The 27,574-nt window shown below is 31.6% G+C and overlaps 1 protein-coding gene across 1 annotated transcript; it reads right to left on the bottom strand.

Annotated features, from left to right (window-relative positions):
* Positions 1 to 737: 737 nt before the first annotated feature.
* LOC134681505 (splicing factor, suppressor of white-apricot homolog) lies at positions 738 to 27,430 on the bottom strand. The gene is made up of 16 exons (XM_063541143.1): positions 27,219 to 27,430; positions 20,301 to 20,461; positions 19,228 to 19,335; positions 18,266 to 18,324; positions 16,803 to 17,031; positions 15,375 to 15,552; positions 14,651 to 14,935; positions 13,538 to 13,763; positions 12,513 to 12,654; positions 8,265 to 8,393; positions 6,363 to 6,600; positions 5,377 to 5,640; positions 4,156 to 4,332; positions 3,585 to 3,698; positions 1,622 to 2,849; positions 738 to 894 (listed from the first exon to the last, which is right to left on the bottom strand). Exons 1-16 carry the CDS (start codon positions 27,395 to 27,397, stop codon positions 811 to 813), a joined length of 3,801 nt encoding a protein of 1,266 aa, XP_063397213.1. The 5' UTR covers positions 27,398 to 27,430; the 3' UTR covers positions 738 to 810.
* Positions 27,431 to 27,574: the final 144 nt, after the last annotated feature.

The following is a 27,574-nucleotide window of genomic DNA, read 5'->3' as shown; positions in this document are numbered from 1 at the left end:
AATCAACCCAAATTGACCAAAAAAAGTATCAATTTTGCAGAGTTATCGCCCTTTCCAATGTTAATTTATTTAAAGCGTGTCTGACCTTAAAGGGTTTATACAAAATTTTAATCCTGGTATCTATGATGGGTTTGTTTTCCATTGGAAATTAAAAATGCTGATTTCGAGTTTTCCTCAAGCAAGATTTTATGGGACTTTTTTCTGTGTATATTTAGGGCTAAATGCTATAGATTAGAACTTACACATTTTCTGATGCAACTAGTTTGAGGTATAAACTTAGTTTGACCTGGTAACTGGTATTCAAAGTCATTTGAGAGTAGTTTGTAATATTAAGACCTTGAATAAATTGGACCTTCAGGCGATTTTCATGCACTTCTTATAAAGCTATGCAGTTTCTGTCTTTTGCTATCTCCTTATGAATATTAATATGATCATCAATCACTGAGTCTGCACTTATTATAGACATATTGAGAATGTGATCATGCTGTTGTTTACAAAGGAATGTAGTATGTCATATTAGAATTTATGTTTTCACATTGCAATTGTTTTGAGCGAAAATGAATCAGCAAACTACATTGGCAGCAAATTAACCAAATTCTTGGTCTACATGAATTGTATAACAACACTAGTGTTTCTAGTTATCTGGTATTGATGGGGATCAAAAGTTGATCCCATTAAGCAACAACAGTAAAGCAGCTTAACTATAGATAATAATGGACTAATGTTAAAACTAAAAACACTGTTACTATTTTTATTAGAGTGATAACAGTATACAATACAGAATGATTCAACAATTGTAAAATATTGATGTCACGTGTCTTCAAATATATCTTCATCTTTCTTCACTGCTTCTTTGCTGGCTTTAATCAGAGCTCTTACCCTGTGTAACATATACTGGAATGGAGAAGAAAAATATGAAATATTAGGTAATTTAAAGGTATAACTCAAGATCTGTGTTAAAGGTTTACAATTGGTAGAAGATTTTTATGCACTGCTAATAATTGGCAGCAATGTTATATTGTGTTACATGTGTCTGTCCTACTATCATCCGTCTTGTTGAAAATTGTTTAAACATATTTCATTTATCTGCATTGCATTTTGTTCTGGTTTTCCAAACTTTCCCTTGACTAATTCCTCTTATACTGAAAAAATATTATGAACATGTACTGAGATATAGAAAGATGTGGTATGAGTGCCAATGAGACAACTGTCCTGTTTTGTTTTATATTTTTGACATTGACTGCAGATCTGAAGTTAATCTTTGGTTTAAAAGTGTATAATGATAACCTAACAATAGAACATGGCTTCTTTTCCTGTTGGCAGAATTTTTCTAAAATTTCATATCTGTTCAACATCTACTTCCTATTAACTGATTCATGTACTTTGAACTACAAGTATTATGTTTTAGTGTTTGCATTCCTCTTAGCACTTGCACATAGTTCATCATTGTTTTAATTAAATTACTATCAAATTTGGACTCGTAAAATTTGTTTTTGTCCAGACTTTTGATATTTTACAATAAATTGATGAAACACAAAAAAAGGTTGCCTTTATGTTCATGTTGACAAATATTTTTAAAATAATATACAATTTCCACAAATTCCACTTTGTTGATACTTACATTAGAAACATTTTTAGAACTATCAGTGGACATTGTACTGTTACTGTCTTCATCTAATGGCTGGGAGATTCTTGTGGAACTAAGAAAATAATTAGAAACATTTTTAGAACTATCAGTTGACATGGTACTGTTACTGTCTTCATCTAATGGCTGGGAGATTCTTGTGGAACTAAGAAAATAAATAGAAACATTTTTAGAACTATCAGTAGACATGGTACTGTTACTGTCTTCATCTAATGGCTGGGAGATTCTTGTGGAACTAAAATAAATAGAAACATTTTTAGAACTATCAGTTGACATGGTACTGTTACTATCTTCATCTAATGGCTGGGAGATTCTTGTGGAACTAAAATAAATAGAAACATTTTTAGAACTATCAGTTGACATGGTACTGTTACTATCTTCATCTAATGGCTGGGAGATTCTTGTGGAACTAAAATAAATAGAAACATTTTTAGAACTATCAGTTGACATGGTACTGTTACTATCTTCATCTAATGGCTGGGAGATTCTTGTGGAACTAAAATAAATAGAAACATTTTTAGAACTATCAGTTGACATGGTACTATTACTGTCTTCATCTAATGGCTGGGAGATTCTTGTGGAACTAAAATAAATAGAAACATTTTTAGAACTATCAGTTGACATGGTACTGTTACTATCTTCATCTAATGGCTGGGAGATTCTTGTGGAACTAAAATAAATAGAAACATTTTTAGAACTATCAGTTGACATGGTACTATTACTGTCTTCATCTAATGGCTGTGAGATTCTTGTGGAACTAAGAAAATAAATAGAAACATTTTTAGAACTATCAGTTGACATGGTACTATTACTGTCTTCATCTAATGGCTGTGAGATTCTTGTGGAACTAAAATAAATAGAAACATTTTTAGAACTATCAGTTGACATGGTACTATTACTGTCTTCATCTAATGGCTGTGAGATTCTTGTGGAACTAAGAAAATAAATAGAAACATTTTTAGAACTATCAGTTGACATGGTACTATTACTGTCTTCATCTAATGGCTGTGAGATTCTTGTGGAACTAAGAAAATAAATAGAAACATTTTTAGAACTATCAGTTGACATGGTACTATTACTGTCTTCATCTAATGGCTGTGAGATTCTTGTGGAACTAAGAAAATAAATAGAAACATTTTTAGAACTATCAGTTGACATGGTACTATTACTGTCTTCATCTAATGGCTGTGAGATTCTTGTGGAACTAAGAAAATAAATAGAAACATTTTTAGAACTATCAGTTGACATGGTACTATTACTGTCTTCATCTAATGGCTGGGAGATTCTTGTGGAACTAAGAAAATAAATAGAAACATTTTTAGAACTATCAGTTGACATGGTACTATTACTGTCTTCATCTAATGGCTGGGAGATTCTTGTGGAACTAAAATAAATCATTAAAGAGGTCAACACTTGTGGAACTAAGAAAATAAATCATCAAACAGATCATAACTTCCATAGAGCATTTTGTTTTAATGATGTTAATGATAATTGTTTGACTGATTTGTAATTATGTTGTTGTTTCGATTATAACATTAATTTGGATATTTAATCTTTTCCTTCATACTCAGACAATTTATTAAATTTGGTTTAAAAAAACAAACTTATCTCAATCTAATTAAATTCTTATTCATTTGTCAGAATATTTGCAATTTCATATTATTTATATATTCCGTTCGGAATTCTCTGACATTGGTGTCTGTTTCAAAAACTTCCTGTTTGCCGATTTTGGAGTTGTAACTTTTCCAAATATGTCGATGAGTATTATATAAACAACAAACATTTTTACTCTTGTTTCTTGGACCACAAAGGGGTTGCACATTATACAACCCAAAAGACGGTAGCTATATTAACCGAAATTTTGAAAAGACAAATTTTAGTGATGCACAATACAGAAAATACAATGTATCCCAACAAATATCATCAACTGAGTACTTACATGTCTGGTGATATTGAGGTAGGTAATTGCGCCGGACTAGCTGATAATCTCTCCCTTATACTATCTAATGCCTCAGTGTCTTCATATTTTTTAGATGACTTTCTGCTGGGAGATCTGAAATGATTATTTAGGAATACAATGAAATATAGTGTATTAACTTTTTGTAAATTTTTCATGCTAACAATAATGTGTAGAGGCTTCCCAAAATAAGTACCAATCATGGACAGACTTTTAATGTCCCGCTACTATCGTAGGAAGGGCATAAAAACATGACATCAAGGAGTCAAATGTATTGAAGAGTTTATCTGACAACTAATACATTTTTAAGTCACTGACCACTGTATAATAATAACATTCTTTATCCACAAAAGTTTACCTTAGATAATCTGTGATCACCATTATAAATAATTAGTGATACAGTAATTTGTTAATGTTAATTTACCTTACAAGTTAACATCTCTTGGCCTATACAGTCTTTTCAAAGATTAATTTGGATACAAGTAAATTCTAACAAGATTTCTTACATAAAATTAAATCTTCCCATTCAATACATATCACTCCTGAACCATACCTGGATTTTGTCCTTGAACTTTTCTTTGACTTCTTTGACTTCTTTGTTTTAGTTGGTGGATCTAAATCTATTACAGTTGGCGGTGACCTTGACCTTTTACGACTAGGTGATCTTGACTTTTGATATGGACTAGAATGCCTGGAAGTTTTATATCTACTTGGTGACCTAGATTCTGACCTTAATAAAAATTAATCAGTAAAAAATGAACATGATGAAGTATAATTCAAGTTCAACAACATTATACTGAGACAACAAAGTTACCTACCAAATCTAAGTTATATAGACAATAATAGTGCATTGACCTGACATATCAACAATATAAGGATGAGGCTTAGAAGGCTCTGCCAAGTTTTTTCACCGTTTCGGGCTGAATCCTTATATCGTTGATATGTCAAGTCAATGCACTATTATTGTCTATATACTGCAATCTAAAAAAAACATTTTCAATTGTTGTTAAATGTGTTAACATCATTATTTGATTTAAATATTGGGAAACTTCTCCCTTTTATGAAAGGGCCTCAGATAATGCAGGCGGTGAAATATACAACACAATGAAATTGAAAAACATAATCGATGGTAAATGAATTTGTTTGAGAATGAACTAAATATCAACAATAAGCATACAACACAATGATTTATAGTTTGCAAACCAATAATATTAACAAGTGAAATATGGGTTTTTTTCTCGAAAAATTGCTAAAGAAATAAGTTTTGAGTCGTTGTATACATTGGAAACAAGGAAAAGTTGAAAAGGTCGTATGAATAATTAATCATATTTTCAGCAATTTCTATTTAAATATTCATGAGGAAAAGTGATATCAGGTCAGTGACTGTATATGACATAGAAATATACTGTCAACACATTTTGACTGCTCAAATAAAATGAGTGCAGTATAAATAGTAATATACAGTTGTCAATAAAAGTCTTCTTTATAGCTTGTTGTTTGGTTTGAACCACTGCTCCGTGTTAAACACTGCACCTTAACCTATAACAGTTTTTCTTTTACAAATTGTGACTTGGATGGTGAGTTTGTCTCATTAGCACTCATACCACATCCCTTACATTTTTGTCTTGTATCTATATATTCATATTAAGCAAATTTGTAATTCTTTAAATATTTCAATTCTTGGTTTCCCTGTACCTATGAAAAATACACAAAATTGGTATCAAAAAAATAATAACGAGAACGCAGTATCAGAGTTTTGATTGAAGATAAATACCTTTGTATACTAGGGAAGGCACTAGGTGGTGGTGCTGGAGATTTCCGTTTCCTAGGTGACCGTGACCTTGAACGATGTTTGGATCTCTTTGGTGACCTTGATCTTGACCTTGAGTATTTAGACTTTTTTGTTCTCTTTGGCTCGCTGTCTTCCCTTGGGTCCTCTGATGGAGCAGGTGTATGTGATCTACTACTACTAGGTGTTCCTCCATCTGTAAAAACAATAATTTTATTTCTCAATATAACATTGTGTTTACAGTAAGTGCATGTACGTTTTAGTACAGTTCATTGAGGAGCCTGTTATTCAGATGGTGTCGTTTGTTTATGTGTTACATATTTGTTTTTCGTTCATATTTTGTACATAAGTAAGGCGGTTAGTTTTCTCATTTGAATTGTTTTACATTGTCATTTCAGGGCCTTTTATAGCTGATTAAGCGGATCAGGCTTTTTGTTGAAGGCGGTGACCTATAGTTGTTAATTACTGTGTCATTTTGGTCTCCTGTGGAGAGTTGTCTCCTTGGTATTCATAACACATCTTCTTTTTATAGCTAAAGAGACAGGATTGCCAATGAAAGACATAGCTTGTTCAAGTAATCGTGTCAGTGGTTGTCTTTATATTTGACTGTATTTCTGTCTCCTCTAGGGAGTTCAGTGTTCATGGCAGACCTTTGTTTGTCCCTGTTAAAATAATCATGATGTTGGATTCAGAGCTATACTAATAGTAAAGCTTTTTATCTATAGTGATGATTGTAAAATGATTTATAGATGCCTTTTGCATATTTCTGTTGCTTTCATTAACCACATAATTTCAATCAACCAAGCAGAAAATATATCTGTGACTGTTTAACTTTTCTGGCAATTTAAAATGATTGACGATGATAATAAGTATTTTTACTTTCGTTTTAAATGTAATATTTGTTTTGTTTTATAACACAAATACAAGGTTTGTCATATATTATACAGCCAATGCAATTATAAACCTGATACCAGAGGTCAGGAAATGGCCAATGATAACACCTCTCTACTCCTGTATTTCTACTCATAGATTTTAAAGTGGTGAAGTTTGACCTACTTTTTGTTTCATCGGAAGATTTTGTAGATTTTAACATATTGATAAACATGGCTGCCTTCCTTTTCCTCTCAGCCTGGACTTGTTTCTCTCGACTGGCTTTAGACATCTTCTCTCGAGCAGCCATTGCCAATTTATCTTTTAGTTTTTCTTGAGCTGCAAACAAATTTAAATAACTTTTTAATCAATAAAAATACTAATTCAAAGTACTGAGGTTTCAGTGTAATTGATATCAATCCATTGGATACCAATTTTTGATAGAAACAGTGAAATAAAATGTTCAAAGAAATTACAAACTCTGTATGGCTTGAATGGAGACATTGCCAAAACCACAAAATCAATAATCCACAAAAATGCAAGTTTTACTCGCTCAACACACTTAGGCCACGGTTTTTTAATTTGTTGGTTTACGGATTTTCTCCATGAAAAAGTCGGGTCGGTCGGTCGGAAAAAAAAAGATCTTTCAAGACAGAAAACTGATATGCAAAATAAAAATATATTTCACCTTTCTAATAATATGTTTGTCATACTATTTTTTCATCGTTCTTAAATTTTAGTTTGATGAAATATTGTTGCTCAGCTGTAAACATCGCATGACATTGTCTAATAATTTCCCGTAAAAAAAGGGGGGTACACTGACAAAGACGAAATTAAATCGTCATTTCACAGACAAGAAAAAAAGATTCACGTCAGTTATTTGACTTAGCCTTTAATCATAACTTGGTGAAAAATAATAAGCACGAAAACTGATAAAGAAAAAAAAAGTTTCAACACACGTGTCAAAAACGTAATAGACTCGTCCACTGAAAAAACGAGAATATCAGGTTAAATAATCTGTTGTCATGCATTCCCGTTTTTTTTATTCAAATGGACGATATTTTTTTTTATCTATAAAACAAACAAATATCAAATGATTTGTTAAAATTCAGTATTTTAACTTGATGTCTTGAACTTCCACCTGTCCACATTTGGACGAGTCTATTTATATGAGAACATGCATCTTACGGACTGGTGACAAATAAGAAAAACGAACTTATTGTGTAATTGGTTTTAAACACAGGTTTCGTTCCGCAAAATTCTTTGCGCAAACGACATTTCAAGGTCATTAATAATTGATTTGTCTATTTTTAGAAACGTAAACTGAAAGTTTCATTTTTCACAACAGAAAGTGTCATCACATCCGTTAGTGATTAATACATTTCATTTCATAAAAAAGGATATTTTAATTATTTTTCAGTGATAATGCATTTGTTAGGGTCGGCGAGAATAAAAAAAAGCCTGAAAATTCGATTTTATTTTTATTTTGGAAATCGGCAAAATCGGGTCGGCGGATCCGTAAACCAACAAATTAAAAAATCCTGGCCTTAAATCATGCAGGTTTTAATCAATGTCCTTAAGAAAATTCATAAAAAGAAAAATCTAGACATCTTTAATAAAAGTCTGAAGCTGTTTACAAGATACAAGTTTATAAATATAATATTGATGTTAACAAAAGGGACATTTTAGACAAATAAGTTAAGAAAGAAAAGAGAAAATTTGTATACCTCCAATTCCCTAGTTTTAAAATTGCTTGATAATTCATAAAAGTGGTATTTATTGATATTCAAAAGATAACTCTTTCAAATTAATGCAATTTTAGTATTATACAACAATTATGTAATCAATTATAATGTTAACTGTGTCTTCCAAATTTTACAAGAAATTTCCACTTTCAATTGAAATATTTCGCTCTCGCCCCATATGGAATTTACCGACCCCATATATACCATATTAGGTCACTAGCAAAATATGTAACTAATAATATCTCACATCAGTCTTACCTAGTTTTTTTTCTGACCTCTCTGATTGCCTCTCGTCTGATGATATTCTACTGGACGATTCCCAATCAACAGGTGTTGAAGTTCCAGACAAATCAGATCTTATACTTCTATCTCGCGTACTTTCAGAATCTAAAATCAGAAAAATAAATGTAAGCTCCATTTAAGCAGCCTTTTCAATATCTAGTCTTATAGTAGCAAGTTATAGAAATTTTAAAATATTATAAAGTTATTCTTAAGAATAATAACTAATCTTTATCACAAAGATAATAGTCCGGCAGCTAAGTCCAATATTTTGGGATAATTGATCACTTTATGGTAAAAGCATGAAACTTTGCACAGTGTTAGTTATAATGCTTATAAACATTTTTGGATATGGAGCCATCAAAAAAAAATCCACAATGGCCGCCTATTTCAAAATGGCCGCCAACAGTCATGAAGCAGAGTCCAAAAATATAGTATAATTTATCATTTGAAAATAAAAGCACAAAACTTTGCATATTGCTAGTTATGGTGATTAATAATCTTTTCTGAATATGAAACAATGAAAAAAAAACCATAATGGCCGCCAATTTTCAAATTTCCGCCAACAGTCATGAGGCAGAGTCCCAAAATATGGTATAATTTATCATTTGAAAATAAAAAGCACAACACTTTGCATATTGCTAGTTATTGTGCTTAATAATCTGTAATGAATATGGAACAATAAAAAATAATTCCATAATGGCCGACAAATTCAAAATGGCCACCAGCAGTCATGAGGCAGAGTAAAAAAAATGATATAATTGATCATTGAAAATAAAAGCATAAAACTTTGCATATTGCTAGTTATGATGCTAATTAATATTTTCTGAATATTGAACAATCAAAAATAATTCCTTAGTGGCCGACAAATTCAAAATGGCCGCCATAAGTCTTACTATCATAAACTATATCGTGTATATCTAGAAAGCTTTTAACAATCAACAAATATGTGTGTTTTGTATAAACTTTCAGGATTTCAGGTCATCAAATATTGAAATACATACTTCTTGTTTGTCTTTTTAACTTTTTCGATTCAAGCGTCTCTGATACATCATTTGTAGATGAAACGCACGTCTGGCATACAGAAGTTATCCACAAGGAATATATAAACCAATTTACGATCATAGTTTTTACAACATGGCTACTGAAAAGACATTCAGGGTATCAAGTTTAAAATACGACAAACCGACTAAATCAAATAATATTGATTGGGCAAATTGCATCCTATGCCAAGAAATTATAGATTAAAAACTTATATGCCCATTTGATTCTAAACGTCTCAATGTTGGTGCTGGTTATCAATCTTTAGGTGACAGTTTCATGAATTATGATTGATGCCTGAAGGCATTTATGTGTGCATTGAAAACTTGGATGAGGAATCTGGATTTGCACAGTCTTTCATTGACCAAAAGGCATGTTGGCACAAATCTTGCAACTTAAAACTGAACAGAACAAAGTTGAATAGAGCAGAAAAACAAACCTCACATGAGAGAATGATAATAAAGCAACCACATCTTTAAGAAAACTAGACATAGCTTTTCCGTTCAGTCTACCAGTAACTCGTGTGCTTTTTCTGTTATGAAAATGGCCAAGAAGCCCTTATGAGTCCTCAACGTTTGGACAAGATACACGAGTGAGAGAATGTGCAGTAAAATTAAATGACACATTGTTACTTTCAAAATTAAGTGCTGGTGATCTAATTGCACAGGAAGAAAAGTACCACTCTTAATGTTTAGTTTCCTTATTTAATCGTGCACTTCGAATTGAAATGCAAAATGATAATGATGAATTTAAGTAGGAAAGTCAAATCCATGGTATTGCATTCTCAAAACTAGTCTCTTATATAAATGAAACAAAGTCATGTGCTGAGACCATAAGTGTTTACAACTTGTCAGATCTATGTAAACTTTATAAAAAAATAATAACACGTCTAGGTGCAGATGTTTCATCTCGAGTTAATAGTTCACGACTGAAGAACACAGAATTGTATCTAATTTCCCTGACTTAGATGCTTACAAACAAGGCCTTGAAAACATTCTTGCTTTCAAAGATGACATTGATATTGGTCCTGCATTGCAGAGAGTCTGCTTAGAAGACTTTGATAATGAGTTTGTCAACATATCAAAAGCAGCTAGGTTTGTTCGTAAAGATATTTTCGCATCAAATACAGAATTTAAAGGAACCTTCTCAAAGGAATGTCAGGAAGCTTCTGTACCCCAGTCATTGCTTTCTTTGGTCAGTATGATTCAGTTTGGGCCCAACATTCAGGATCGTTCATATTCTCAGTCGAGATTAACAATAGCACAGTTTCTGATGTATAGTTGTACAAAGAAACTATCTTATTGTCACATGAAAGATCATGAACCTCCAGTTTGTGGTAATTTGGGAACCATGATCCACTGTAAGACCCGAAAACGTGATTTAGTAGATACTTTTTTCAAACTTGGACTGTCTGTCTCCTACGAGTGTTAGAAATTACTACTTCCATGGCCAATGATGCTTGATGTCGTTATCTCCAACAAGAAGGTATTGTTTGCCCTATACAAATCTACTACAAAATGTATTTACTTCATCTGCTGTAGACAACATTGATCACAATCCAAGTAGTATCTCGTTAAAAGATTCATTCCATGGTACAGGTATATCTTTATTCCAACATATTTGAGAGGATGTCCAAGGTTTGTTCAAACATTTGACCAATTTGAACATTTGTTGAAATGTCAGTCAAAGAGATTGTCTCTTTTACCAGAGAGTTATTAAAATCTTCAACTAGCTGTACTAAGATTCAGCCAACCAGATATCTCATTAGTTGAAGGAGAACTTTCAATTGGCATGTCCTTATTCCAAGCTGCATGCATATGAAAAGGGGAATTCAAATGGCTCAACAGATGTGGATAGGATTTGGCACTGGAAAGAACTTCCGATATATGTCAATTCATGGATTGTGCCTTGCTCTAGGACCATTGAAATTGAAAGTCTTTCCACTGTTCCATTCATTTACTGGTTGTGACACAGTCTCAGCTTTTTCTGGGAAAGGTAGGAAATCAGCTTGGACATATGGTCCGTATATGAGATAAGCATTTGTGCAGGTTATTGAGAATCCAAATGAAGTGGAAATTTTAAAAGTGTTAAAAGTAATAGAACGATATGTTGTGCTTTTGTATGATCGGTCTAGTACAGCTAATATGTTGAATGAGTTAAGAAAACAGTTATTCACGCAGAAGACAAGAACAATTGACAATATTCCTCCAACACGAGATGCACTTCTTCATTGAACATACGAAACGTGTAGCTTACCAAGGTAGAGTTATTTGGGGCAATTGTTTAGTTGCAAATCCAAGTAAGCCATTACCAGATTTATTTGGTTGGCAAAAACTTGATGGTACCAAAAAAAACGTCAAATTTTGACATTATAACAGCGCCATTTTGAATTTTGCCGCCATTTTGAAAAGATTATCTATGCACCCAGGTATTAATGATACATTGTAGGCCTTTGTCAATATCAAATGATCAGTTTCACGGATTTGGTAACTTTCTATCACAAAATGATGGTGTATACATACGAATACTGTCAAACTTAGATATTTTGACGCGCCATTTTGAATTTGGACGCCATTTTGATGGTTTCTGTATTATAAGGTTAAAAAAATATTAATTGACATATCTTAATTGTATTTCCTTAAGTTTGTGACATCTTTTGAACTCATTAAAATTGGAAGACTTCATCAAGTGAACTTATGTTATACTTATGTCGGCCATCTTCAATTTGGCAGCCATATTGGATTTTTTTTTTGTGGCTCCATATCTGAATTTTGTCTACACCCCTTACTCTTTCACTATGCCAAGTTTCATGCTTTTACCATAAAGTGATCAATTATTCTGATATCCGCTGGACTATAAAGTCTTCTGTCACACTCAAATTTGAATATTGGACAAATGGATGGATAGATGAAGAGATAAGGGCTTTTATCTTTGAAACAACATAATAGTACCGTAGATATAAACCATTGTAAATATGCAAAACCTAAATTTTATCTTACAAAGAAAACAAATGTCAAATCGGGAGGAAATTTAAAAAAAAATTTGATGGGTGGTGGTTAAATTGCTTGACAATTATAGGAAATGTCTAATTAAAAATGTATGCATGGTGGGGTGAAATAAAAAAAAGCCTCAGCCAAAAAGGGGTTCAACAAAAAGTTGTTTCCATCACAACCACTGGTTTCTTACCTTCATCTCCACTGCTGTCATGGTCAAACACTTTCTTCTCTGACGATACTACACCGTCCTGATCTTTGGATTTGTTCTTAATAGAGAAACTAAGTTTGGCAGGTTTGTCTTTCTCAAGTTTTTCTCGTTCCTTCAAAACTTCCTGGAAATATACAAAACAATTTCCAATAATTCCATATTCATTAAACTTTAAACTTGTATAGCAAAATTAAACTTTTTGTAAATTATAGTTTGTATGGTGAGCCAAATTAGTAAACCTGTTAACATGGTGTTGGAAATAATAGGTTAGCCAGGAAATACTGTTTTATAAAACATGATTAAACATTAAGCTTTTAATTTCTGTCAGTGATTCTCTACACAGCTACTTTTGCATCTTAAGTACTATTTCTGTACTTAAAAATTGTAGTACTGGAAATCTACTTTTAATATTCAGTACTTTTTCGTTACTCTAAAATTACTGTAATATTTAGGAACCTGTATTTTACAGTACTTTATTTGTACTTGAAATTTAGGTACTACAGATTTTTGGTTCCCACCGTTACATTTTCGGCATTTTGAAAGTTTTTCTATTCCAAATCTCTTAAAGTTATGATTTTCAAACAAGGAATATTGTATTATTTCTGTACCAAAATATTTAGTACAAATCAAGTACTGTAAAATACAAGTACCTAAATATTACAATAGTTTTAAAGTAAAGAAATATTACTAAATATTAAAAGTAAATTTCTTGTACTGCATTTTTTAAGTACAGAAATAGTACCTATGCAAAAGTAGCTGTGTAGGTAGAAATAACAACCATAACTTAATTGGTGATCTTGTGGTAGTATGCTCACCTGCAATGGTCAAGGTGTTTGTGTGTGTCAACTCCTGCATGGTTGATCAATACATTTAAATGTGTTTTTGTTGTACAGGTATAGATGTGCCTTTTTTCATTTGTCAGCATATGTTCATGTGTGTTTATCTCACTTATCAGCACATTTTGAAGTGGGTATATTCATGTAGAAAACAATGGATTCATTACTTACCTCAATAAATATTTTCTTTTTAGAGTTGTAATATCTAAAGTATGAATGCCATGGTTGTAGAAATTCAAAGCGTGGATCATTTTTACTCCTGACTACAATCTCAAATTCCACGCCATTCTTGGCAACATACATGGCCATCCTATCAATGATTGGCTGAATGTCAGGAGGAGGTGGTATAACTTTTGGCTCTAACGAGGGACCCATCATCACAGGGGCATGATGAACACTAGAAAAAAACATTTAAAAATACTGTTATACAGATACTATTATGTAAATAAACTCATATATACCAGGATTAAATTATTGTTTATTGCCAGACAGTTATTTCGTCTCTAAGAGACATCAGTGACATTCATATTTTTATTAATTTCTAAAGGCCCAAAAATGTATGAAGTTGGAAACACTGAGGAACGAAATTGATTTATTGATCCTAAAATTAGCATTTTTTTATAATGACAAATTATTACACCAATAGAGTACATGAGATACAGTTGGATTTCAATTATCTTTTTCTCTGTACCAACCTTTAATTTGTCAGTTTACCTATTCTGGTTAAATCTAACGAAAAAATGAACCTATAAACTGAATCTACAGCAACTAATGCCTCGTTCACACAACATTTAAATTGAATTGAATTCCAATCGAATTGGCTTATCACGTTCACACACTCTTCTTTTTTTAATTTGAATTTTCAATGGGAATTAAATGTTAACGTCGTTTGGACAGTAAAGCGAATTTGACGCGCATTGTAATTGAATTAGAATTGACGTTAGGAAGCAAAACGTTTCGAATGGGAATCTAACTAATTCGAATTAGTTAATGCGAATCGAATTCGAATTATGTGTAAACTCAGCATAAGTAACAAAATTTACATCATGTTTCAAAATACAGCTTTTAAAGGTACACTATGTCTTTATGCCATAACAGATCAGCAATCTTGGTAGTACTTAGTCTGCAATTGATTTCATATATGTTGTGTTGTTTTGTTATCGTCTCCATTAAGTAAAAAAATATATATCATAACCAGCAACTCAGATCGTAAATCAAATAATGACCAGAACTTTTTTTCCTTTAAATAATGTTTTTTTTATAAAAACTGGTAATAAGACAAACCTTGGTGGTTTTTCCTCTTCATGTTCCTCGTCCATGACTTGTTGTTGTAGATGTGGTGGTATCAATGGTCCCTCTAACTCTGTCCCCGGGGGTGGAGGCTGGTTAGACGATGGTAAGGTGACAGGCTCCAGTCCCGGGGGTGGGGGAACACCAGGGTGCATGTGATGGTAGTCTGTGGTCTGATGTATGAACGTGTTACTCGACTCAGGGGGAGGAGTGTTGCTCGTAGGATGTGGAGAGTAACTTCTTCCTGAGTATTGGTCCTGATTAGGTGTTGGTGAACTACTGAAATGAAAATACAAATCAATTAATTCTAATTAATCTAAACATATTTTGTTCAATAACTTAATGCATCAAAATATTTTAAGTATATGTTAAGATATATTATTATACATGTTATACAGTAGCAGAACTGAAGGACTTTGTGCTTCATCTCCATGAACAAACATGCAAGTTTCAATAATATTAATACAATATTATTAACACTTTTGGTATGATTGAAACAAGAAAACAGTTTTTAACTACAAGATAGATTAAACTACTGTAGAGCCTATCACAAAAGATGTACAACACAAGTAGTAGTTTACCATATGGTGAATCATGTATAGATATAGCTGAATCAGTACTCACCTGTTTCTATCTGAGTCAGAAGTAGATTTTTCAGATGTTCGAGTAGTTTGTGATACAGGGTATCAAGTATAGATATAGCTGACTCAGTACTAACCTGTTTCTATCAGAGTCAGGAGTAGATTTTTTCAGATGTTTGAGCAGTTTACCATACGGTGTATCATGTATCGATACAGCTGGCATCTTGACAGCAGGTGCTAAGTTAGGCTTGGTCGTGTGTGTCTGCACTAAACTGGGATGTAAATATCCATGCTGCCTATGTGGAGCATCATCATCTGAAATAAAGAGAATTATCATGCAACAAATATATAATCAATATAGTTCAAAGTCAATTAAAAAACATTCAATTATTCACACTGAATGCTGTTTATAGCAGTTAATTCATGCAGTAATTTATCTCTGTATGTTTCATACAAAACATATAACAAGGGCACAAAGTCAAGCAAGCACCCTGTTTCACTCATATTTATGATTTCATTTCACATATTTTCTGAAAATATCTAATAATAATTTAGTAGAAACTTTTTGATGTAAAAACATATCCATATCATTTCTAACATGAGAAGCAGTTTTTAACAGTTAACTGCTAGTAGTCTGTTGTTATTTATGTATTATTGTCATTTTCTTTATTTTCTTTGGTTACATCTTCTGACATCAGACTCGGACTTCTCTTGAACTGAATTTTAATGTGCGTATTGTTAAGCGTTTACTTTTCTACATTGGCTAGAGGTTTAGAGGGAGGGTTGAGATCTCACAAACATGTTTAACCCCGCCGCATTTTTGCATCGGTCTCAAGTCAGGAGCCTCTGCCCTTTGTTAGTCTTGTATTATTTTATTTTAGTTTCTTGTGTACAATTTGGAAATTAGTATGGCGTTCATTATCACTGAACTAGTATATATTTGTTTAGGGGCCAGCTGAAGGACGCCTCCGGTCGTGGGAATTTCTCGCTACATTGAAGACCTGTTGCTGACCTTCTGCTGTTGTTTTTTTCTATTGTCGGGTTCTTGTCTCTTTGACATATTCCCCATTTCCATTCTCAATTTTATTTTATTTGTATCTAATAAACCTATGGATGGAATGGTGGCTGTGTAATGCCCACTGGCACTGGCAAATTAAACATGTTAAATACATATTCAGGAAATGAACACAATAATTGTGATATGAATATAGACCCTGATTTGTACTACACTTAATATGGTTACATGTCTTCCTGCAGTCTGTTACCTTGTGAACTAGCAAATAAATTTAGCTAGTGCTAGTTCACAAGGTAACAGTCTGCAGGAAGACATGTAACCATATCCAGACACATTATTGTGACTCCAAACAGATCAGTCTTTGTTCTTCTCAGACATTGTATGCGTAGAGGAGTAGCAGCAAATACCAAATTATGTATCTTTGGTTTGGTTTGGTGTGAAAAAAATCAATAGAATTGGTGAATCATATTTTTACTTTATTGGGGCAACGCTACATGTACTTTGTATTGGCCCAACAGAGTAAGAATGCAGCATAACAGACAGAACATACCTTTGTTATCATCATCGTCCTCTTTAATCTCTTTAGGTTTATATTTCCCAGATTTTATCATGGTGACCATATGTTTATAATACTGATTTAATGGATCCTCAAAATGTAGAAAATCAAACTGAGAATTCTTGGCTTGTTTGGTCTTTATTATAATCTCCATCTGCATGCCATGACCAGCAATAAACTTGGCTGTTTTTTCTATAAACGCATGTTGTTTTTCTGATTCAGGCTAAAAGTAGATGTTATGTTTGATCATGAAGACATTATACAAGATCTTGTTTTACTATATTTACTACCCTACTTCAAGTCATTTGGATTTATCAAGAAAATAAATAGAAACTGAGATACTATTCACCATTTTTTTTTAATAGAAATTTTCTTTTTACTTCAAATCTTACGTCAATGCTATTCCTTGTGGTTTCATGGTTTTTATTGGTCTTTAGTTCGTTCAAACATAATAATAAAAATAATTCTTTATCTAAAGAGGGTTACACATTTAGCTATAAAGTTGACCTTAATAACTATTCACCATTTTTTTTAATAGAAATTTTCTTTTTACTTCAAATCTTACGTCAATGCTATTCCTTGTGGTTTCATGGTTTTTATTGGTCTTTAGTTCGTTCAAACATAATAATAATAATAATTCTTTATCTAAAGAGGGTTACACATTTAGCTATAAAGTTAATCTTCCCTTAGGCACTCAGGAATAAAGAAGATGTGGTGTATATGTAAACAAGACAGCAATACAGAGGGAAAAAATCTCCAAATATATATAAAGAAGTTAACACATTGAGTCTCCAGCATTAGGTGCTTCTTCAACATAAATAATATCTAGCTCTAATACCTTAAAAGTCTAAAAATTTATAGATTATCAATGTTTTTTTTTAAACAAGAGGATGTAATCCCATTAAAATCCCATTAAAAAGTAATAATCCTGAGATGAGATGCAGCTGAGAATCATCAAGAGTGATGGATGATTTATATTTTGTTTATCCCTGTTTTTCTAGGCAAAATACATGTCATAGACTTATTTTAATAGACACTTTATAGTGTGTCTTTTTATGTTGTGATGTCCGGTTTCAGGTAAGGGTGAAGGTTGTTACTTGCTAAATGGTTAAAACATATTTTTTTTGCACGTCTTTTTATGTTGTGATGTCCGGTTTCAGGTAAGGGTGAAGGTTGGTACTTGTTAAATGGTTAAAACATATTTTTTTTTGCACATGTCCTAAGTCAAGAATATGATGTTCAGTGGTTGTTTTTGTTGATGTGGTTCCTAAGTTTTTTTCTTTCTCTTTATTTTATATAGATTAGACTGTTGGTTTTCCTGTATGAATGGTTTTACACTAGTCATTGTTTAGGTCCTTTAAATGCTCATAACTCATTTTGTAAATGTGGTTTAATTTTACAAATATTTCATATTATCTGACGTCCATATTTAAATGAAATAACCCTGGTTAACTTACGACTTCCATTTCTGTAGGGACCTGTAAATCTTCTGGTACTATAAATATGGGCTCAGGTTCTGTGGATAGAAAATAACAGTTAATTACATTCAAAGAAATTCTATTCTGTATTATTTCTATAACTCTCTGACAATTAATGTACAAAACATATTGTTAAGCGCAATGAAGCATGTTACTGTACTAAGCAGTTTAGTGTTGGACTGTTGATCATTTTCTACTGGACCAGTTCCAGTTTTTATCATAGCTTGTACACAAACTTGACCATAAGTTTTGCCATTTGTATATTGTCATTGAACAAAGTGACATATTACTGAGTGTGTGTTTGTGATTGTAGAATAATTTAATGAAATAAGTTACAAGTTAGTGAAAACTTTTTCTGGAAATCCTCATTGTGCTATTTAGTGACGGGCATTTTTTGTTTTTTTTTCAAACAAAGAACCCAATTTAAGGAAGACTGTATGAGATATTATACTCACCATACACATGACACATATTTTCGCTGGGCTTCAAAAATGTTGTAAATTACAAATATTTCAAGAAAAAACTATCTCACAAACAGGCTTTGAAAATTTTGGCAAAATGCATGCTTCCAAAATGTTGTATGTGAACTTGAAATATTAGTCAAATAAAACTTTGACATTTCTGGATTATCCAAGAACTTAAAATTATTTTCACAGAAATAAAGAAATGTACAATTATTTTTTTCCCAAAGCCATTCTACAACGATTTTCATGTTTTCATACAACATTTTGGAGGCAAACTTTACAAACAACTGACATTGGCAATTTTGCAATATATGTCTTATTTCACACATTTTGATTGATCTAACTGTATGCAATTTTGTACTACCAAAGATTTCCTCCCGCCCAGACCATTGGAGTCAAAAAGTATTTTTAAGTAAAAAAGTACTACATTTTAGAAGCCCAGCGACGATATTGAGTAAGTTGGTGATGGTAACGTACCTTGTACTTGTGTTTCCATGTAGTCTTGGTGATGTTGGTGGTCGTAGCTAAATCCCACAGCATTGAAACCTTCTGATAAAGACTGATAATATCTCTTCCATTCTTCCTCTGCACGAAAAAAATAAATGTATAGATAAACATCATATAAACATACACATATCAACAAATTAAAATTCTACTAGAATAAAAGAATAAATTCCTTAATTGCTTAAACATGTTATATTTTTTTAATTTAGTTTGGTTCTTTTTATAACATGCAAATCTAAATTTCTGAAGATTTTAGGATTTTTCAATAGACATTATATAAATATATCCCCAATACATTGGTAATGTTAAATGTCATGTTTAACATGTAGTATGCCAGGATTAATTTATTTTTCATGGACTGAGGGAACATTTTCATAGATATTTGATTTTCAGGTCTTGCCAAATTCTATAGGCAAGACTTTTGAAAATTGGCAATTCAAAATTTCAATTCATTCTTCACTTGAACCAACAAAATCCATTAAAATTATCATCCTATAATTCATATGAATCACAGCACATCTAAGCTCCAATTGTTGAAACCTGATCCTATCATTTCTGTTGAGGTTTTCCTTGTGAAAGAATGACATTTGATCGTTATAGTTTGTCATTTCCATGAATTAACTATAATTTTGTATGTACAATCATCCTAGTTTATTAGACAGTATATTTTTTTTAAATTTTCATTTTAGGAATAAATAAGATCATTTCTTGCAACCTTTTACCCCCTGCACATTTTTAATTATAAATGTATTTGACCACTAAGGGACGACATCAAATGTAGGATGAAAAACTTGATTCACATAGTTTTTTAGCTGACCCCCCTACCCCCTTCCTAACTTAATTTGGGAAAAATTGATTTACCTATATGGATATATGTAAAATCGATTTTAGATTAACAAAACTTGAAGCAATGTAGACCCTCACCCCCAAACTATTTAATTTAAGTTTTTTATCCTACATCAATCTTTTGATGTCGTCCCTAACATTATACAAGACTGAGAAAAACACCATTTTTACTTATACTTAATATCAAACAGAATTCCTACCTTCATACATCTTTTTTTCTGCTAGATCATTTTTGAGTTCCAGGTATCTTTCCTCGTCACACCATGATTCCATCTGTTTATCTTCCTCTGATAGCTCCGCCCTCTTAACATGACTGGCATCATATTTTGAAAGGTCAAACAGATGACCTCTTCCATCATATCTGAAGGTACAGAATAAATACATACATTTATAATGTGACCATAAAATGATAACCAGTAAAGTTTAAGAATACTATTCTCTTCAATATGACCACCAATATACATATATACACATCTTAGTATTGCAAAATTATGCCAAAATCAAACAAATGTTCATGCTTTCAAGGAACTGAGATCATCTAAAGGTATGTTTGTCTGGGGTAGGTAATTTTTATAAATTGTTCCTTCATTTTTATATCTTTATATGCACACATGTATATATTGTAAATTAAGTGGTCATATTGAAGATAATTTCAATCTACTTTCAAGGTGATTTGAGTTACAAATAGTTTTGTAGTTTTAAATAAAAACAAATTTGTCAGAATTCTAAACATATGTATCATGTGTATGGTCACATCATGTAATGTTCTCCCAAAGGTCTTTTTTTATCATGGCATTTACGCAATATGATTTTAATTTTCTTAAGGATGTGATACAGTGTATTTTAACTTTAAGAAACAAGATGCAGTCATGTTATTTTAAATTTACTTGTTCATCAGGATGATTTATCAAATTTGTAGGGAAAACAGTAACATAATACAACATATGTTCCTAATTGAAAACTACATGTATCACTGTTAAGTTTTTAAAATCATTCCAAGTTGAATGAATTGTTTACAAATAATAATAAGTTTACAAATACATCAGCAAACAACAAAATGTCCCTGAGGGTCATGACCTTGAACATTGGACAATTGAATAGATTCAACACACACTACTGGTAAAATTAAAAATATTATTCAATCATTTTTACAATTAAATGTCTAAAATCATTAAAATTTCAGACTTGAAACATTTTACATTTATTTTAACAAAAAAAGTTTGAACTCAGCAAATTTATGCCCATTTGGGAACGCTTCTAAACATATTTATATTCACATTCTTTAATGAAAACAAATTTTTCAAATCACCTTAAATTCAGATTAAAATTTGTTACTATGCTAAACATAAAGATAAATTTATGAGATTTTAAATTAATATAAAAATATGTTTATTTCTATGTAACCATTGGTAAACTGAGTTATGATACATTATACAATCTTTTCCAGTTGGTCCTAATTATTACATTATTTATAAACAGTAGGTTTAGGAAACAAACATATCCTTATTTTACAACTGATTATACAATATAATAAAATCTTGTCAGTTTCTTCAGACCAGTTTTGCAAAAATATTCTAACAAACAGTATCATAAAATACTGACATGACTGTTACATGATTTTTTTCAATGTCTAAAGTTACCATTTCACCATGTTTACAATTAATACTAAATTTGATAATTCAAAAAATTGAATTGTTATTTTAATTTTGATATTGGATTTACCAAAGCCATGTTCATGATGTTTATAAACAAAGAGAATCTCTTATTATTATGGCATGTATGTTACAATTTTATATTTTTTTACTGTGTCAGTATGATCAGTGTGTGTAATTGTATTGTGTGGCCAAAATTGGGCCAGTTGTTATTTTCTGGAACTATAAGATGACTCGTAATTGTAAACCAGATGCTCCGCAGGGCGTAGCTTTATACGACCGCAGAGGTTGAACCCTGAACGGTTGGGGCAAGTATGGACACAACATTCAAGCTGGATTCCGCTCTAAATTTGGATTGTGATTAAATAGTTGACACAGCATAGGTTTCTGACACAGAATGAATGTATTCAAATGAACTTAAAATTTTTGTTTTCTCTTGGAGCAATTCACTGCTGTTGAATATTAATCCTCTCAAAAAAATGTTTGAAGAAATTTTCTTTTTATTTATGAAATTTCAAATGAGAATAAATAGTTGACACAGCATAGGTTTCTGACACAGAATGAATGTATTCAAATGAACTTAAAATTTTTGTTTTCTCTTAGAGCAATTCACTATGCTGTTGAATATTAATCCTCTCAAAAATGTTTGAAGAAATTTTCTTTTTATTTATTAAATTTCAAATGAGAAAAATTGAACCCATTTTTTTAATCACATCCCCCTTTCCCTTATTCCAAAACTAATTTCAATTAAAATATTCTAATGGAGTTTGCAACAATTACTACTCATTTAAATACATCATAAAATATTTAAAAAGATATAAAAAAACTGCTTGTTATCACTGAATGGTAAAGATTATTTAAATTTATCAGTTGGTAGTAAAAAGTGAATATACATTGTATATTGTATATAACAAAGATTTAAGTTGATTCTGGACAAAGAAAGATAACTCCAATTAAAAAAAATTCTTGCAGATATTTCTTGCTTACTATACTGGACAAAGAAAGATAACTCTTAATTAAAAAAAAATTAGCTATTTCACAATATTGTGAAATTAGATATTTCTTGCCATTGCACAATACTGTGCAATTGAAAAGACTTGCTATTGCACAATACTTAATATAATAATTTTAGATCCTGATTTGGACCAACTTGAAAACTGGGCCCATAATCAAAAATCTAAGTACATGTTTAGATTCAGAATATCAAAGAGGCCCAAGAATTTAATTTTTGTTAAAATCAAACTTAGTTTAATTTTGGACCCTTTGCACTTTAATTTAGACCAATTTTAAAACTGGACCATAAATTAAGAATCTACATACACAGTTAGATTTGGCATATATCAAAGAACCCCAATTATTCAATTTTTGATGAAATCAAACAATGTTTAATTTTGGACCTCGATTTGGGCCAACTTGAAAACTGGGCCAATAATCAAAAATCTAAGTACATTTTATATTCAGCATATCAAAGAACCCCAAGGTTTCAATTTTTGTTAAAATCAAACTAAGTTTAATTTTGGACCCTTTGGACCTTAATGTAGACCAATTTGAAAACGGGACCAAAAATTAAGAATCTACATACACAGTTAGATTCGGCATATTAAAGAACCCCAATTATTCAATTTTGATGAAATCAAACAAAGTTTAATTTTGGACCCTTTGGACCCCTTTTTCCTTAACTGTTAAGACCAAAACTCTTAAAATCAATACCAACCTTCCTTTTATAGTCATAAACCTTGTGTTTAAATTTCATAGATTTCTATTTACTTATACTAACGCTATGGTGCGAAAACCAAGAAAAATGCTTATTTGGGTCCCTTTTTGGCCCCTAATTCCTAAACTGTTGGGAACGAAACTCCCAAAATCAATACCAACCTTCCTTTTATGGTCATAAACATTGTGTTTAAATTTCATTGATTTCTATTTACTTTAACTAAAGTTATTTTGCGAAAACCAAGAATAATGCTTATTTGGGCCCTTTTTTGGCCCCTAATTCCTAAACTATTGAAACCAAAACTCCCAAAATCAATCCCAACCTTTCTTTTGTGGTCATAAATCTTGTGTCAAAATTTCATAGATTTCTATTAACTTAAACTAAAGTTATAGTGCGAAAACAAAGAAAATGCTTATTTGGGCCCTTTTTGGCCCCTAATTCCTAAAATGTTGGGACCAAAACTCCCAAAATCAATACCAGCCTTCATTTTATGGTCATAAACCTTGTGTTAAAATTTCATAGATTTCTATTCACTTTTACTAAAGTAAGAGTGCGAAAACTAAAAGTATTCGGACGACGACGACGACGACGACGACGCCAACGTGATAGCAATATACGACGAAAATTTTTTCAAAATTTGCGGTCGTATAAAAATTGAACCCAATTTTTTAATCACATCCCCCTTTCCCTTATTCCAAAACTAATTTCAATTAAAATATTCTAATGGAGTTTGCAACAATTACTTCTCATTTAAATACATCATAAAATATTAAGATGTAAAAAAACTGCTTGTTATCACTGAATGGTAAAGATTATTTAAATTTATCAGTTGGTAGTAAAAAGTGAATATACATTGTATATTGTATATAACAAAGATTTAAGTTGATTCTGGACAAAGAAAGATAACTCCAATTAAAAAAAAATCTTGCAGATATTTCTTGCTTACTATACTGGACAAAGAAAGATAACTCTTAATTAAAAAAAAATTGCTATTTCACAATATTGTGAAATTAGATATTTCTTGCCATTGCACAATACTGTGCAATTGAAAAGACTTGCTATTGCACAATACTTAATATAATAATTTTAGATCCTGATTTGGACCAACTTGAAAACTGGGCCCATAATCAAAAATCTAAGTACATGTTTAGATTCAGCATATCAAAGAGGCCCAAGAATTTAATTTTTGTTAAAATCAAACTTAGTTTAATTTTGGACCCTTTGCACTTTAATTTAGACCAATTTTAAAACTGGACCAAAAATTAAGAATCTACATACACAGTTAGATTTGGCATATCAAAGAACCCCAATTATTCAATTTTTGATGAAATCAAACAATGTTTAATTTTGGACCTCGATTTGGGCCAACTTGAAAACTGGGCCAATAATAAAAAATCTAAGTACATTTTTAGATTCAGCATATCAAAGAACCCAAAGGTTTCAATTTTTGTTAAAATCAAACTAAGTTTAATTTTGGACCCTTTGGACCTTAATGTAGACCAATTTGAAAACGGGACCAAAAATTAAGAATCTACATACACAGTTAGATTTGGCATATTAAAGAACCCGAATTATTCAATTTTGATGAAATCAAACAAAATTTAATTTTGGACCCTTTGGGCCCCTTTTTCCTTAACTGTTGGGACCAAAACTCCCAAAATCAATACCAACCTTCCTTTAATAGTCATAAACCTTGTGTTTAAATTTCATAGATTTCTATTTACTTATACTAACGCTATGGTGCGAAAACCAAGAAAAATGCTTATTTGGGTCCCTTTTTGGCCCCTAATTCCTAAACTGTTGGGACCGAACTCCCAAAATCAATACCAACCTTCCTTTTGTGGTCATAAACATTGTGTTTAAATTTCATTGATTTCTATTTACTTTAACTAAAGTTATTGTGCGAAAACCAAGAATAATGCTTATTTGGGCCCTTTTTTGGCCCCTAATTCCTAAACTGTTGAAACCAAAACTCCCAAAATCAATCCCAACCTTTCTTTTGTGGTCATAAACCTTGTGTCAAAATTTCATAGATTTCTATTCACTTAAACTAAAGTTATAGTGCGAAAACCAAGAAAATGCTTATTTGGGCCCTTTTTGGCCCCTAATTCCTAAAATGTTGGGACCAAAACTCCCAAAATCAATACCAGCCTTCCTTTTATGGTCATAAACCTTGTGTTAAAATTTCATAGATTTCTATTCACTTTTACTAAAGTTAGAGTGCGAAAACTAAAAGTATTCGGACGACGACGACGACGACGACGACGACGACGCCAACGTGATAGCAATATACGACGAAATTTTTTTCAAAATTTGCGGTCGTATAAAAATGTGACCAATAATCACATTTATCACAATAATCACATTTATATAACCAATACTTATCCTGTTAAACACAATTGTATAATTACCAACAGTGTGTCTGTGTTAAAACGTCACTGCAAGGCAATCTGAAATTAAACATTCTGCAAACACAACATATACACAATTTGGTTCTTAAAATAACCAAATATCAATATTGCTCAAAAACAATACAGACAATAAATTTAAAGGACTTTATATATATAGTCACTGTCATGTAAAATTGGCACCAGGCTACTAACATTGACTATTAATAGTATTCATTAAAGGTGAAGTTTTTTCACTAGGCTGAATCTAAAAGTCCTAAAAATGGGAATGTGTCCATGGGACATAGATGACACCCCATTTACAAATGTAACCTTTTAAAGGGTCTTAACTTATGAACTATGAAAGTGAGGACCCAAGTTTGAACTTGATCTTTTTTTGTGGTAAAAACCATAGTGTATAATTTCAACACATTCAGATATAGGTAACTTTAGAGAACAGAAATGAAAAATTCAGAATTTTTTCCAAATAGTAAATGCACATAACTTTAGAACAGAAAAAGTGATCCCACCAAAATTTAAACTTGATCTGTGTTTTGTGGTAATAAGCAATATATATATATATATATGTATTAGTTTCATAAAAAGGCGCTTGATGACCTTTAATAGTGCAGGGATACAGGTTGTCCCCTCTATGTTGTTCCATACTAAAGCTACTGACCCTGTTTGTTTACATTCAAATTGAAATGGTATAAAAACCAGGTGACAAATTGATCTATTTTCAATTGGGTGAATTTTTTAGTATAAGGTAATTATATTATTGATTTGTGCCTGTTTTGTCTGCCACTAAGATTGATGACGCTGAATAGAAAGTACATAAAGCAAAGGGATTTAGAAGAGTAGAAAACAAATATTCTGCACTTATTTTGTACGCTGGTATTAGCGTAGTGACAACATTGCAGATTTTTCCTGTATGATCTTACAATAACGAAGTCCGAACGAACATGATGACGGATTATAGTCTGCGGTAGGATATATATCGATAGACGTCATCTCAAATGAATATATCAGATCAATATAAAGATTTTGAGAGAAAACCTGGTGCCGATTTTACATGACAGTTACTGTAGTCTATATCATCAACTGACAAAATCTTCCACCAACATTTGTCATATGGCTGAGCATTCCATTCATTCATATAAAGGTCAAGGTCAGACAGAAATTACTTTCTTCATTTCTGTTTTATTGTGTATTGATTAATAGTTCCTAAATAAATACTTCATGTTAACAAATTATTTGATCAAGTACAATTATCCTGAAACGAAAATGACGTGATTAACGCGTTCGCGTCGCGAGAAATACGAGCTAATCGAGACCTGTAAAAGCAGCTGTTTCTTGAGAACCGACCTGTCAATCAACAGACTGGAATCTCCCATCCATGGTATCAGATGTTCTCCTTCGTCGATGGAAAAGGCTTTCCGGTCATCTCTGAATAATTTACAAGCATAACCAAACACAGAGAGCTCCTCTGGTTCCTTAGATTGTTGATTTTCTCCCTCTGGTATGTCCCATATGAGCGCCGCCATCTTTGACGTTTTTCTAACGAATGGAATAAGCCAATTTGTGACTAATTTTCTAAAGAAATTTTAGTTTAACACGATTTTCCCCCGGTTATTTACATTTATTATCTTTTCATAAAATCAATTATTTTACAGTCACCAAACATTGTAAGCTTTTAAACATAAATAAATGTGCATTTACAG

Source organism: Mytilus trossulus, chromosome 8 (assembly GCF_036588685.1).
Source record: "Mytilus trossulus isolate FHL-02 chromosome 8, PNRI_Mtr1.1.1.hap1, whole genome shotgun sequence".
Classification (NCBI taxonomy): Eukaryota; Metazoa; Mollusca; class Bivalvia; order Mytilida; family Mytilidae; genus Mytilus; species Mytilus trossulus.
The sequence above is the reverse complement of the archived record's forward strand: the minus strand, read 5'-3'. Positions and strand labels throughout refer to the sequence as shown.

Excerpts from the sequence above, each read along its gene's own strand:
- LOC134681505 (XM_063541143.1), bottom strand. The coding sequence starts at position 27,397 with ATGGCGGCGCTCATATGGGACATACCAGAGGGAGAAAATCAACAATCT. Across the intron at positions 18,325-19,227 it reads CATGGAAACACAAGTACAAG|AACCTGAGCCCATATTTATA; the intron begins GTACGTTACCAT and ends TTCTATCCACAG. Across the intron at positions 14,936-15,374 it reads CCTGACTCTGATAGAAACAG|TAGTTCACCAACACCTAATC; the intron begins GTTAGTACTGAG and ends TTTTCATTTCAG.